Consider the following 15,477-nt stretch of genomic DNA (forward strand, 5'->3'; position numbering starts at 1 on the left):
GGCAACTGAAAGTATGCAACTAGCTGATAAAGTCATGGCTCTGGTCCCTAATCCGGATTTTGGTGATACCTGCCCCTCCTATAAGGAGGAGAAGGATCATGGGCATTATCCTGAGGCTATGAAGAGAAGAAAGGATGGTTTTGGAAGGGTGACCTACTACACTTGCCCCAAGCTCTCCAGTGGAAAGCCATAAAGGGATTACATGATTCTTGTCATTTAGGGGGGGGAGAAGCACAAGGTCTAGAAGATCTGAACTGGCTCTTCAAGGACAGTTAGTTAAGTGTGTTCTTCACCTATAAATAGTTCTTCTATACCTTTCTCTGGGCATAAAGGATTTCTTTATACTTTCCATTTCTTTATATGGGGATATAAAGAAACTTTCTCCAATGCTCCATGGTCTTAATGAAATGTTTTTTAGTTGTCACTAGTCTAACCACGTCTGTCCCTCCAGAGTTCTGGAACCCCAATGATCACTCAACCAGCCATCAGAGAAGTTGGCTCCTCCAACACCACACCAATTAGGGAACAGGGGTGGTGCCCTACGGTGCCCTCAAGGAAGACCAGCGCCCACATGCCAGCAGGAAGTAGTTTCAGAAGACAGACCTTCCCCCACCCCTAAAAGAATTTAGGGTAACCACTCTTCGAGGGGGGGATAATATAGCAGGAGCAGAGGTGTGGAACGCAAGGTCACTTTAAATCTCTGCCCAACTGTTAGCCAATCAGAATAGATAATGGGATGGTTGGAGCTGGGAATTGGCAGCAAATGAAAGAAAATCCCATCTCCTTCTCCGTCCTCCCCTTCGCCCTTACCTCATCCCCTTCTCCTTGCCTATCCCTCCCCTTCCTTCTCTTCTCCCTCTCCCTCTCCCTTGCATTCTGAGCAGGGGCTATGCACAATATAAACATGGCCCAGTACAGGCAGGCCACATAGGCCCAGGCAGGGCTCAGACACCCAGGAAAGCTCAGGTTCAGACAGGGCTTGGTTGCCCAGGAAAGTTTGGGAAGGGCCTGGGACGCCCAGGTAGTGACAAGGTGCTGTGCACGTGGCCGGGGCTGAAGACTAGGAAAGGCGGGACTAGAACTGCTGGGGTAGAGGTGGGAGGCCCGGCAGTGAGTAGAGAGCACAGGGACCTCACAGGGCACAGGTGGCCATGGCTGGAGACTGAGGAAAGTGTGTGTGGAATGGAAAGAGCGGTGCAGGGACAGGACCTGGCCATCATTCATGGGAGGCGAGGAGGCTGTGTGGGACAGGACAAGGAAGTCTTTCACAAATCAGGCAACATCACGGACAAGACTTGTGACATTGTTCATGGATAAAAGAGAGGCCTGAGCATCTGGAGGAACCTGAACCCATCTACTCTGTCTACATAGTAAACTCTAATCTTTAATCAACAGTGCTGTATGTAAATCGTTCATATAATTCTCAAGAACCCACCAGCACAGGAAAATCCGCTCTCACACTAACACATAACTTCTCTGAATTCATGTTCTTATTACTGAAGCATGTAAGAATACTTACCTGATGCAAGAATTTTGAGTCTTCACTAATGGGAGGATAGATAGCATAAAACATCTGGCAACCCATAGGTGCTTTTTAAATGACCACCCTTGATTTTCCCTAAGGGAGTATACAAAAAAATGACATATCCCCATCCAAGGCAGAATCAGGGTAATTGTTGTAAAGAAAGAATGTATTATAAATGTGATAAATGTGTATTATAAATGCGTAAGCAGGACAGGAAAAGGCTTCATGGAAAGGATCCGAAATGGGCCCTGAAGTTAGACTTCAGGGTTAGACTTCAGTACATCTTGTTAGCAGGATACACTGGAGGCAGTATGCAAATAATAAGGCTAGAAGAAACCCCTAAGAGTAGAAAACAGTTGGGTGTGCTTAGCAAAGAGCATGAATTCAGTTTGGGAGAAATATCTTGGGGAAATGGAAAACTGAGAGATAAAAGATAGAAAGGCAATGGGGGAGAGGGGTGGAGGGTTCAACTTTTTGGCTAGTCTTATGGCCACAGATATTTTATACTTCATGGGAAGGCACTGCCTATTCTAACTAGCACGATCATTTGGTCGGTGGTGTGATGGCAGTTAACAGAATGAAATGGGGTGCTTAGGGAAATGTCAGTTATAAAGGGTTTAAACAGGAAAAATTTCAGGAACTTGTATGTAGAAAGTAACTTTCCCAAAAGGATGGTTCATTAACAGACTTCCCTGGAAGGAAGGCCAGGCACAGGTTTCATTGTATTTTTAGACAAAGAAACTCAGGTAAACACATGTGGATTAAAAGAGATCTTGCCCAGGTCATATAAATTAACATTAACAGCAGACAGAGGAAACAAATTCAGGATTCCCTCCTCTCAGTCTGTTACTTGAGACAGCATTTCCTTTTCTCTCAAGCATTTCTGAAAGATAATTATCAGAATAACAAGGATAAATTCTCAAAAGTATGCTCTTACCGGGAGCATGAGATTTTTTTTTTTCAGGCTGCAATTGTACAGCTTGCAATCAAATGCATGGGAACTGTACATAGGATTGTAAATTATACAACTGGAGTCTGAAAAAAATGCATATGTGTTTATCTCATCTGTTGTTCACTCAAAGGACACAGCAACATTTCAGAATTCCAAGAAGAACCTTAGTATTTTAATCATATCTGAATATATCATGGAAATAGGCATATCATATTGGTCATCAAAATTTCCAGGGGCAAAAAATTTCAGTGATTTATCCTACATCATTCACCGTCTGAATTATTCTCCCACACAGCAGCCACCACCCTCCCTCTAAAAATCTGACACTGGTATCTCTCTGCCTCTATCCCCCATTCCACCCCCGACACACAGACACACTCTCAACACTGAGACGAATGTATCCTTTTGGCTGTGTTGTGGAGATAAAAAATCTCTGAGAACTAAAAGGTACTAGAAATTGAAAATGTAAGCAAGAAAGACAGACGCTGCCTTCTTCTTTACAATTATTTCCTGTCACTCGATCCCCCTTGGACAAAGAGTTAGTTTTGCCATGAAATTCGCCATCAAAAGAAATACTCATTAATTAGAAGGTGATTTCCATTCTTTTCTAGAAAGAGATCCTTCTTCCATCACCTTCTGTTAAGCATGCACAAGGCAGATCTTTGAAACAGTTCTGCTTCGCTCACACATTTTATTAATATTGAATTCAGGGGAAAAGTTACGTAACATACAGGGGGAACATGAACAAAAACAAGCACGAATTTATTTTGCTGTCTGTGGCAAATCCAGAAGGAGGGGCAATTTTTAGAAATCATACGACTCTTATGAAAGGTTGGTGAATACAACTGCATTTCTTAATGTGTAAGTTCTGAAGAATATCTTTACGGTATACAGGCAAACGGGGAAGCACTACTGAAGTGCTGGCCATTCCCAGATGCTTTGTATTATGTTACTGAAATAGTAAACTGCTTGCATTTTAGAAGGGTTTAAAAACCGGGAATGCAGGTTAGATGGCAAACCAGTGTTTCTCAACGTTTTCCCAGTTGTGGCCACCATATAACCTTGTTTCTTCCAATGCCCTCCCACTGTCCCATTCTACTGGTTAGCTACCTATTTTCATATGACCCCCCATTTAAAGTATCTCCATCTGAAGCCCCTTTAGAATATGCTGGGGGGGGGGGCGAGAGGAGGCTAAATGAACCCTGGTTGAGAAATCCTGCACTAGATAGTGCCTTTTTTAGGATATGTAAAGATAATTTATATTTTATCTTCCATACCTCATAATGAGATAAATTATAATGTTAGAAGTTGTGTTTCTCGGTTTCTTTCTAGGCCACATCAGGCAATGCTCAGGGGTTACTCCTAGATGTACACTCAGAAATGGCTCCTGCTGGTGCCCAGGGAACCATACGGGATCGAACCCAAGTTAGCCATATGCAAGGCCCTCCTCACTGTACTATTGTTTTGGCCCCAACAATATGTTTTATAATATCAAACCATCCTTGCATTTCTAAAACAAATCCCATATACTAGTGTTAAGTTGTTCATTTTAAAAAAGTGGTATGCTAAAATTTGTATTCATTTTACATTTTACCCGTAATTGTGAAAATAATTTTCAGTTTTTTCATTTGTGCTATATTTGTGTTATTCCAGTATCACGATGAAGCTAGATGAAATGACTCAGTTTTCTGGAGGCCAATGTGTCTACTAAAATTCGTAAAAGTAGTATTTAGAGACACCAGCAAGCTGTGAAGCAATGAACACCAACAGGAGTAAAACTGTAGAGTAGTCCTTTTAAAGGTGAGCAAAGCAGCAGTAACTGTCCCTGCATTTGCCAAATTTAGTCATAGGAACAGACTGAGAATTGGGGTTAGATCCAGGAGGAAAATAGCTACTGGGGTGAAAAAAAATATCACTAAAATGTTGTTGCTTCCATGAGGCTGAGATGCCAAAACTGAAAAATTTGAGGGCCAATTTTCTCCTCATTTTCTAAATTCTGAAGCTATCCTGCTGAGGCAAATAGTTGTCGAAGCCAAAACCTTTGAAAGGCCAAGTACAGTGTTTTAGAAAAAAGACTCTATAGTAAGATTCAATAGAATATCAGATGGGAATTAAAGCTCTTGAGAGAGTAGGGAACCAACAGTGACAATTTTCAACCACTTCTTTTGCCTGGAGGCAACAGCTGACTATATAATGGCCATCACAGAATATTTGCAAAATTATAAAGTTGAAAAAGGCAGAAGCCAAAGAGATAAGATTTCTCTGAAATATGAAAATTACCAGAGTCGTCTAGATGTTGAAGAGGAAGTGACAAGCCAGACTCTCATTAAAAGCTCAAAAGAGCCACATCCTAGCAACAGTGGCAAAGGAAAGGTACATTACAATAGCAACCAAGCTTGACCCAGATTAGTCCATGACTGGATTCAGTGATGAAGTGTGAACCAAAACCCAATGGTCCATTCTACCTACTTAGGAAGGGAAAGAGTGGACAGATATTGGTAAAAGATGACATCAACAGAACTCCACACATTTTAAACACAGTGTCAACCACATAGTAGTGTAGGAAGAGATAGGACTATGATGGAAAACAAAAGGGAAAAAAATAGTAGGAACAAATCCAACAATACATATATGAAGCACACAATGGCAGAGTAAACAACTTAGGGGAAGATGGGGGGAGTTGGTGGTGTTTAGATGCTACCATCAGCACCAGGACAGCATGTGGGGGTAGCTCCAGGCAGTGCTCCAAAGACTATGTAGTTCTGAAGACTGAACCTGGGGGTCCTATATGTAAAACTTGTGTGTGCTTCAGGCCATTGAGCTGCCTCCCTGGTGAGTGACTTTTCTTTTCTTTTTGTTTTCTTTCTATTTGCCACAGTGCCAGGAATCAAACCCAAGGCCACACACATGAAAGTCAAGTGCTGTGCTGCTGAGCTATAAGACCAGTGAGAAACAATGACTTTATTATTTTATTTTACATTTTCCCCACCATTTGGTTAACTTTTTTTAATTGCTTGGTTGGGGTTTTCTTGTTGGTTTTTTGGGTCACACCTGGCAATTTTCAGGGCTTACTCCTCCTGGCTCTGTGCTTACAGATCACTCCTAGTGGTGCTCAAGGACTTTATGTGGTACCAGGAATCAAACCTGGGTCAGCTGCACACAGGGCAAGTTCCTTATCCACTGTAGTCTCTCTGCAGCACCCATTTATTTTTCAAAAAGTATGGAAAGCAGAGGGTGGTCAACTTCACTAGAGTTAACACCAGAGATCTTATTTTATATCTTCATGTCTTCACATCATCAGGAAATAAGGTTCAAGTCAAAGTTCACTCCTGCCCTGACTTTTTATATGCACTGTGATTATTTAGATGTTAGTATTTAAAAATAATCTTAATTAACCAGGCATAATGCAAAATAGCACTGATGAGTTCTAGCCATGTACAAAAGTCATGAATTTTCATGACAAAATTAGGTATTTCTTTCTACGCACCTTAAATAGTTAGTTGCTAAGATTTGCAGTAATATCTAAAGAAACATGAATAGGCTCAAGAAAATAGAGAAAATATGGAGAATTTCATCAGAGAATTTGAGGTTATTAGAAAGAAGTAAATGGAATCTTTAGCACCAAAAGATACACACTTGAAATTCTAACTCCTAAGAAATTCCTGTTTCTACATAATGTATAAAATACTATGTGCCTACATAAATCACTGGAAGTTAAGAATAATACCAGTAGAGAGGATGTTAAGGACAATTTTCAGAATAAATACAATGGAAACATCAACAAAAAATAATGAAGAGGCCTGGGAATCATTTTACTGGATAATAACCATAGTGTGAGCTTTTCTACCCCAGAGTTTTCTGGTTAAAGTGGAAGTAAACATCTTTTACCACATGATATATTGCCACTACTGTTGCAGAGGTTAAACTGAGGGGTGTATGGAAGGACTTGGGGAGAACCAGGTCACTCTCAGCATCTCTCAGAGAGGGACATGTATGCCTGGGGATCAAACTCAGACAGGTAACTCTACAACCTGAGTTACGTCTCCAGTCTCCAAACTAGATATTTTGGGGGATTGAGGACTTCCCAAGCAGAATTCAGGGGACCTGCAGGCCACCCACATGGAAACTCAGTCAATGCAGTACTTCCATGCTAAAGCCCAAGTACGCAGGGATGGGCAGGCACTGCAGCGGTGCCACCAGAGCCAGGACTTGGGAGGTCTCAGGGCCATGTGGCACCAGGGATTGAGCCAGGGTTGGGTACAGACAAGGCAACATCCTAACATCTATACTATCTCCTTGATCCCCAAATTAGATTTTAGGGACCCCCCCTTTTCAATATGATGTACAAAACTAAAGCAACCACCACTTACAGGCAGGTGTGTGAATACAGCGAAGGTGCTTCTAAGGAAGGCAATGAGGTCTACTAGGTAATCACTAGCTTTGTTGTCCAAGTCTCCTGTCATCCAGTCATAATCAGCCAGCTGTAAAAACTGATCAATCTTCTGGTTTAAGTTGGTATAAATTTCCTCCTCAGCTGCATGTCTGGCATCCTGTGAAACAGAAAATTTGAAAAATCATTCCAACTTCCAATACAAGGAACAACTTATGCTTCGATACAGCTCCACATATATCCATGAAGTAGCAGAAGTGAGACTATTAAGTAATGCTCCATTAGTTACATTCACTCATTTTTCCATTTTCAGAAGCAGAGTGGGATCTTTTGTATTTCATGTCAGAGACAACTTATTATTTTGCTTCACTAAATAAACTACCTTTACTGCTCTCAGCTCTCAGGATGCTAATTTCTTTTCTTTGTCCAGAACTAAACCCACTCGCAGGACCTGACAGTCTTTCAGGTCTTCTAGAACTTCCAACAATCTCCCTTCACTTAACATCACTCTCTCTAAATCCTCTGCTCCCTCCACTTTGCTTATTGTAAGTATCCTAAGCACGCAATTTAATTCTGTGTTTTCTCACAAATGACTACACTACCTCGAATTTTTTTGGAGGGGTTTGTTTTGAGCTTCTTCAAAAATCGATATATTCTGAGTTTCAAAAAATGTATTTTAAGTAACAACAGTTTTAAAAAATAGTAAAACAGGAGCCGGAGTGATAGTAGAGTGAGTGAGATGCCTGCCTTGCACACAGTTAACCTGGGTTCATTTCCTAGCATCCCATTTTACCCCGAATTCAGCCAGGAGTGATCCCTAAGTGCAGCGCCAGGAGTAAGCCCTGGGCATCATCTGGTGTGGCCTCAAAACAAAACCTAAATACTGAAACAACAATCAGCAAGGGTTCCAAAATCAAATTAAGTTTGGGAAACAATTTAAGACATACAATACATGCAAAAGCATATGGAAGACTCTTAGGAAGTTTTCAGAGAGTAAAAATATGTTTAAGACAACTGGGTTGATCTTGATTGCACCAGGGGAATCTGGGTTCTTTTGTTCACAATCCATCAACACTGTTTTGTCCAGGTAAACTCCAAGACTTCCCTGATATCATAATCAATACTCAATTTTCATTACTGGTCTCAAAACTTGATCTCTGTTAAACATTCTCAACTAGATAGGGCGTTGGAGATAGTATAGTGGGTAAGGGAGTTTTCGTGTATGCAGCTGACCCAGGTTTGAAGGGCAGCACCCTATATGCACCCCCCAGTACTGGCAAGAATGATCCCTGAGCCCTTACTTCTCAGAAGTGAGCCCCGAGCACAGATGGGTGTGCCCATCCCACAAACAATAAATAAATAAATAAATCACTGTATCACTGTATCACTGTCATCCCGTTGCTCATCCATTTGCTCAAGCGAGCACCAGTAACATCTCCATTATGAGACTTGTTACTGTTTTTGGCATATCGAATACGACACGGGGAGCTTGCCAGGCTCTGCCATTCGGGCGAGATACTCTCGGTAGTTTGCCGGGCTCTCCCAGAGGGGCGGAGGAATCGAACCCAGGGCATCCGTGTGCAAGTCAAATACCCTACCCACTGTGCTATCGCTCCAGTCCTAAATAAATAAATAAATAAATAAATAAATAAATAAATAAATAAATAAAATCTCAACTAGAACACTTGGTGGGGGGGCCTGGGAAGAGTGGGGGCACAGGTTTGGGAAACACCTACCGGTGCTCAGAGTTTACTTCTAGGGAAGCTTGCTGGGAGAGGGTGGGCAGGCATGCGCAGTTCCAGAGATTGACCTGGTGCTAGCTGCAGGCAAGACAAGCATCTTAAAGCTTGTGCTATGTTTTCCGCTTCTAGAATTCTGTTTTCCCTTGGCTTAGGTTACGTGGCTTTCTCTATCTTTACCTTTTCTGGCCCGTCATTTTCTCAGTTTCTCTCGTTGACTTAATCAATACCTAGAATTCTACTTTCTCCATCTAAACCTAGTCCTATGAATGATCCATAAGATCCCTAGTCTTACGAAAAATGCAGAAGATCTTTCACAAAATCTTTCTCTGTCCAAACCTAGTCATATGAAAGATTATCCCCAGGGCAATAAGACCCACGGAAACTTGGAACTTAGCAGGTCCAGAAACAGATCTACCCATCGGCCCCAGTTTATTCCATAGCAGAGATATAAACAACATACTTGATTCCATCCTTTCCTTTATAGTCATATGTCTATGCATTCTAATTCCTAAATTTCCAACTTATACCCCCATTCCATTTTTACTTTAAAGGCTACATAATTTTGTGAAATGATTATATATTATAATATAGGCATTGACTATGTTCATTTATATAAACAATGTTTCATGAAAACTCCTGTGCTTACATCTTTGCTTACATCTTTACATACTTGTGAGATAACACAATATTGTCCTTAAATTCCCATTGAATGGAATTTCCTTTCAATTAGTAGACATTTTTTAATGTAGGCTTGGTGAAAAATGAGCAGAAAGTACAGAAAATTTGCTGAAACTGTTTCCCTTCTACTTTCTCCATTGTTTCCCCTATTTAAATGTCTTGCAATAATATGGAATGTTTACTACAACTAATCAATATTGACATTTTATCTGATAATACCCATAATTAGCATGAAGGTTTACTTTTGTGGTATATGGTATTACGGGCACTGGCAAATACATACCATGTATTTACAGTTACAGAATCATATACAGTATTTTTACTTACTTAAAAATCTATTCTGCTCTCTCTATTCATCTCTCCTTTGCTCATCCCCCAGATTCTGGCAACCAATCATCTTTTTACTTTTTCCATTATTTTGTCTTTTCCAGAATGTCAGATAGTTAGAAACCATATCGCATTTTCAGATTAAACTCTTATTAAGCACTGCACACTTAAGGTTCTCCCATGTCTTTCTAAGGCCCAGGAGTCCATTCATTCTCAACACAGTGTAACAGTCTATTGCCCTGGTTATTATAGGCTTTTTTTTTTCAAAAAGTCACTTAACTATCAAAGGACATCTTAAATCACTTAGGCATCAAAGGACGTCATGGTAGTTTACAAGTTTTGGCAATTTATGAATAAAACGGCTCTAAACATTCATGTGCAAGCTTTTGTGTGGACAAGTATTCAACTCACTTGGGTAATATCAAAAAACAAGACTGCTAGATTGCATGGTAAGATTATCTACATGTATTGTTGTAAGAATGTGATAAACTATCTTCCAAAATGACAGTACAATTTTGCATTGACACGCAAATGAATGAATTGAGTTTTCCCCACAGCATTTGTTGTCAGAGTTTTGGATTTGGGCCACTGCAATAATTATGGAGTGGTATCTCATTATTGTCTTAATTTGCAATTCCCTGACCAATCTTTGGTGAGCTATCTGACCAAATTTTCTGTCCATTTTTTAAATCTGGTTGTTTCCTTTCCTATTACTGAGTTTTATTAGTTCTTTATATATTTTAGATATATCCTTTTTTCAGGTATGCTCTTCAGAAGTATTTCCTCTGAGTGTCCTGCTTGCCTTCATTCTCTTAACAATGACTTCTCAGAGCAGTTTTGCATTTTAATGAAGTCCAAAATATCACATTTTTCTCTGATGGTTCATGATGGTTCATGTTATAACTAAAACGTCCTTACCAAAGCTAATATCACTTAAACGATCTTATTTTATGTTTAGAGTTTTAGTTATACATTTTACATCCCAGTCCAGTGTTTTATTTTATTTACAGGCGTAATATTGTCCCCTGGGATGTGGGGGCACTTGAAAGACCAAGATGGGTGCAAATGTTTACTGTTTACTTAGAAAAGGTAGATTTCAAGGTCAGCACTAATTTTTTCTGAGAAAGGGGTGGTAGGCCAATAAGTTTTGGTAACGTCTGTCTAATGTATGATCCATGTTGTTAATTTTTGTGAAAATGTAACATCTGTGTTTAAATTCATTTTTTCTTTTTCTGTATATTGATATCAAGTTATTCCACCACCATTTATTCAAAAGATTCAGGTCTCCATTGATTTTGCTTCTTGTCACTAATTATTTGACAGTACAAATAATTTAATGATGGAGATGTTTTGAGAATTCATCCTTTCTTGATTTTGTTGTTATGTCAACACATAGTCTAATTATGCAAACCTAAATGGTATAACCTACTACATTTGATCCTTTGTTGACTGAAATGTCAATATAACACATGACCTTATTTGTGTGGCTCTATTTCTGGGTTCCCAGTTTTGTTCTCTTGATCTACATATCTATTCATTTGTCAATACTGTACCCATTTCAGTAGTCTGGAAATGAGTTAGGGTCACTCTTCTGATGGTGTTTTTGTTCACTATTGCATTGACTACACAGGATAATATCCCTTTTCATAAGAACTTTAGAATCAGCTTATTAATGTCCACTGAAAATTTTGCTGAGATTTGTATTTGGAGTATATGAATCTATTGGTCAACTTGGAAAGGACCAATAGTGAGTCTTTGGAAGAGAGGCAAAGTGTTTGCCTTGCATGCGACTGACCCAAGTTCAATCCCAGATACTGTATATGGTCCCTAGAGCCACACTAGGAATGATCATTGAGTACAGAGCTAGGAGTACTCTCTGAACACTGCCAGGTGTACACCTCCAATTTTATTTGGTCTTCCTATCCATGAATATAGACCCTATTTGCACTAATTTCACTTGTCTTCTACGACTTCTTTTAATCAGTTTCACAAATTTCCTTACATGTATGAATTTATTAATGTAAAAAAGTGTTGTGATTTTTTTGTTTGTTTTATGGTTTGTGGGCAATTCCCAGGAGTGTTCTGGGGTTATTTCTGGCTCTGTGCTCAGAAATGACCTCTGGCCATTATGTGGTCCTGGGAACTGAACTGGGGTAGACATACGCAAGGTAAATGCCTTAATCCCTTAGCCTCAAGTGCTGTGTTTTTAATTTCAAATTCCAATCACAGGTATATAGAGAAGCAAATTATTTTATATATTATTTTGAACGCTGCTATACTCAATATTTCCTGTAGTTTTACTGTTAACTCTGACAGTATCTGTTAGAAAATCACGTCATTTTTCAAGTAAAGTGAGGTTTGTTTCTACTTTCCCAATATACAAACCTTTATTTTGTTTGTTTGTTTGTTTTCCTGGTTGGTTCACAATAGTAGTATAAGAAGATACTCTTGTCTTATTCCTTATTAGCAGGGAGATTTCTAATTTCTCACTACCAAGTATGATGTCAACTGTAAAATTTCTTGTAGGTGCTCTGTATCAAGTTGAAAAAGATTCTCTTTATTCATGTTTGCTGAGAATTTTTATCATAAAATTTTATCATAGCATTTTTTCTATTACTTTTCCTTATTTCCCAGTCCCTGGCAACTCTTTTCCTATTCTTTTAAAATTTTACTTCACAAATACTGCTTTGCAGTATTTGTTATTTTCTGTTCCCTAATTTCACATAGCCAAACACCCTATAGATTATTTTAAAAAGCTGCAAATGATAGGATTTCTTCTCTTGTCTGGATAATATCCCACTGTGTGCATGTGCATGTTTGTATATATAAATGCATTTTATATTTAAATACGTATATATTCCTTACTCACTGACCTAGTCATGGGCTTTTAAGTCATCTATTCTCAACAATAGTGTACAAGGAATCTTCTGTTTTCTCCACCTTTTAATCGATATATGCTATCTGTGGTCTTTTTGACTGTAGATATTCCAACAAGTATGAAATAATATATCATTGTAGTTTTGAGCTATATTGTCTTGGTGATTGGTGATGTGCAACATCTTTACTAAAGTACATATTGAGCACCTGTATTTTTTTCAGTTGAATCACCATGTGATATAGTTATAAAACTTTCATATTTCAGTTTCAGTCATACAATGATCGAACACCTATCCTTCCACCAGTGCACATTCTCCACTACCAATGTTCCCAGTATTACCTCCCCCCCCTTCATAATCTTCCCCCTGCCATTATGGCACTTTCCCCCATACTCTCTCTCTCTCTACTTCTGGGCATTATGGTTTGAAATATAGATACTGAGAGGCTATCACATTTGGTCCTTTATCTACTTTCAGCACACATCTCCCATCCTGAACGATTCCTCCAACCATCATTGACTTAGTGATCCCCTCCCTATTCCAGCTGCCTTCTCCCCCAGGTCAGGAGATAGGCTTCCAACTATGGAGCAATATTCCTGGGCAGGCACTTGTATTTCTTGTTTAGAAAAATGCTTGGGGGTGGGACTGGGACTCATAGTAGAGTACTTGCTGTGCATGTATAAAGCTCTGGGTTTGATTGCTGGCACTACACAGTTCCTGGAACAATGCCAGGAGTGGCTCCCAAGCACTGAGCCAGAAGCAGCTCCTGAGCACCACCGAAGAGACAGTACAAAGAGCAAGTACATGCTTTGCACATGGAAGATTTGAGTAGTATTTCTAACACCACATGATTTCTTGAGCATGATCTGGAGTTATGTCCAAGCAGAGAGCCAAGTAGTTTCCGGAACACTCCTATGCTTTCTTCTATGGGTTTTACAATTTCAGAGCTCATGTTCAAGTCCTTAACTCCCTTAGGTTCATTTTTGTGTATTGTGATATAACAGGGGTCTAGTTTCATTTCTTCTTTCTTAAAAAGATACATTAACTTTAAAGAAATTAAGTACTGAGGACTAGTGACCAAACATGATGGCCACTCAATACCCCTATTGCAGACCACAACACCCAAAAGGAGAGAGAGAGAACAAATTGGAATGCCCTGCCACAGAGGCGGGGATGGGGTTGGGGGGTGGAAGGGATACTGGGTTCATTGGTGGTGGAGAATGGACACTGGTGGAGGGACGGGCTCCGGAACACTGCATGAGGGAAAAACAAGCACAAAATGTATGAATCTGTAACTGTACCCTCACTGTGACTCACTAATTAAAAAATAATTAAAAAAAAGAAATTAAGTACTGAGCACCGTAGCTTACAATACTATAAAGTGGTGGGATTCCCTACGGAAAACGTTCCAGCACCACATCCTCCACCAGAGTACAGGCTTCCCTCCACCACTCTCCTAATGTCGCCCTCCCCATCCTATTTCACCTCCATCCTCCCCCTGTGCTTTTGCAGATGTCCTATTTTTCCAATACCATCTACCGACAAAGTGTTATCCTTTTTTCCTACATACATTCTAAGCTCCTATGTTATGAATTAATTGACTTTTTATTTCTAGCCTACTTTTCCCCAATGGGTGCTATGTCGATTTTTATATCAATAGCATCTTGTTTTGATTAATACAGCTGTGTAAAGTAATCTGAAATTAGGAGGCAGGATGTCTCCACTTTCATTCTTCTTAGGACTGATTTGATTACTTATCATGGTTCAACACAAATTAAGGTTTTTTCATCTATTTCAAAGAAAAATTGCCATTGAAATTTTTCTAAGAATTGCTCTTAAGTGTAAATCACTTTGACCAGTATGCTTTTTTTTTCCTGCAATGCCAGAGATTGAGACTAATTTTTCACACATGTAATGTAAGTGCAAGGCAGATGTTCTACCACTGAACTACCCCTCAATTCAAGAATGAACATTTTAGTAATGCTTAAAGTAACAATTTAAATTATAAATAAAATTATGAAAATAGTAATTATAAATTTAACATTAATAATGGAAATTTTGAATAAACACAAAGTGCTGTTCCATTTATTTGTGTCTTCTTCAGTTTCTTTCATCTGGGGCTGCTGTTTCCTTATCTGAACTTGTCCATTTTGATTTGCCGCTCAATCCCCACACTTTTTCTCAATCTATATCCAATTTCCAGAAGAAAATTCCAGCACATGGCATTAAATTTCATCTTTATATCAGTGCATTCTAAATTTCAGCTCCATTTGTGAATTTTCTGCCAGTGGAAAATATTTATGTGGGTAACTGCTAAATATCTCAAATGTACTATGTCAAAATAGAAGAGTTGATCATATTGTCCTTCAGTATGTTCATACATACTGTATGTTACTCTAAGTATGTTAACCATGTGAGTGCAACAACTTTTCTTATTCAGTTTACTTAGTCCAAATTATCCTCGACTTTATCCACTCTTTTTCTTATAACCCTAAGCTAAATCGAGCAATAATTTGCCATCTTCAAACTATTTCTTATAGACTATTCTTCAAACTATTTCTTACTATATTTCTACCCCACCACTATTTTTCACGCAACCATTATCTTCTACGTGTACTATTCAATAGTCTACAAATTGGGCTTTCTTCCAGAATAATACATTAAAGATATTCTGTCCTTCATTGATTCAACAAGTTTGTATGAGTGCCTACTACATACCAGGCAGTTTATAAGCATGGAGAAATAAAAGACCCTTAAGCTACAGTACATTTATTTTCTACACAGATATCACTGGAGTCCATTAAGACATAAATTACATCAGCAACTGCCCCAAATCATCTAAAGTCTTCATATTTAATTCCCAAAAAATAAAAAATAAAAATCATTCATGTTAGCAGTAAGTTTATAAATCTTCTAACTCCAATCATATCATTACTGATCATTTTTACTACCACCAATCGATACATCACCATGAGAGTGAACTTTCT

General features: G+C 39.0%; 1 protein-coding gene across 1 annotated transcript in view; it reads right to left on the bottom strand.

Annotated features, from left to right (window-relative positions):
* Positions 1–15,477, bottom strand: part of EXOC6B (exocyst complex component 6B) — a 565,697-nt gene that overhangs the window by 211,967 nt on the left and 338,253 nt on the right. Inside the window, exon 18 of the mRNA XM_004609116.2 lies at positions 6,848–7,027. Within this exon, the coding sequence (XP_004609173.1) occupies positions 6,848–7,027 (180 nt within the window). The remainder of the gene's footprint in view (positions 1–6,847; positions 7,028–15,477) is intronic.

The sequence above is a fragment of the Sorex araneus genome, chromosome X (genome assembly GCF_027595985.1).
Source record: "Sorex araneus isolate mSorAra2 chromosome X, mSorAra2.pri, whole genome shotgun sequence".
Taxonomy (NCBI): domain Eukaryota; kingdom Metazoa; phylum Chordata; class Mammalia; order Eulipotyphla; family Soricidae; genus Sorex; species Sorex araneus.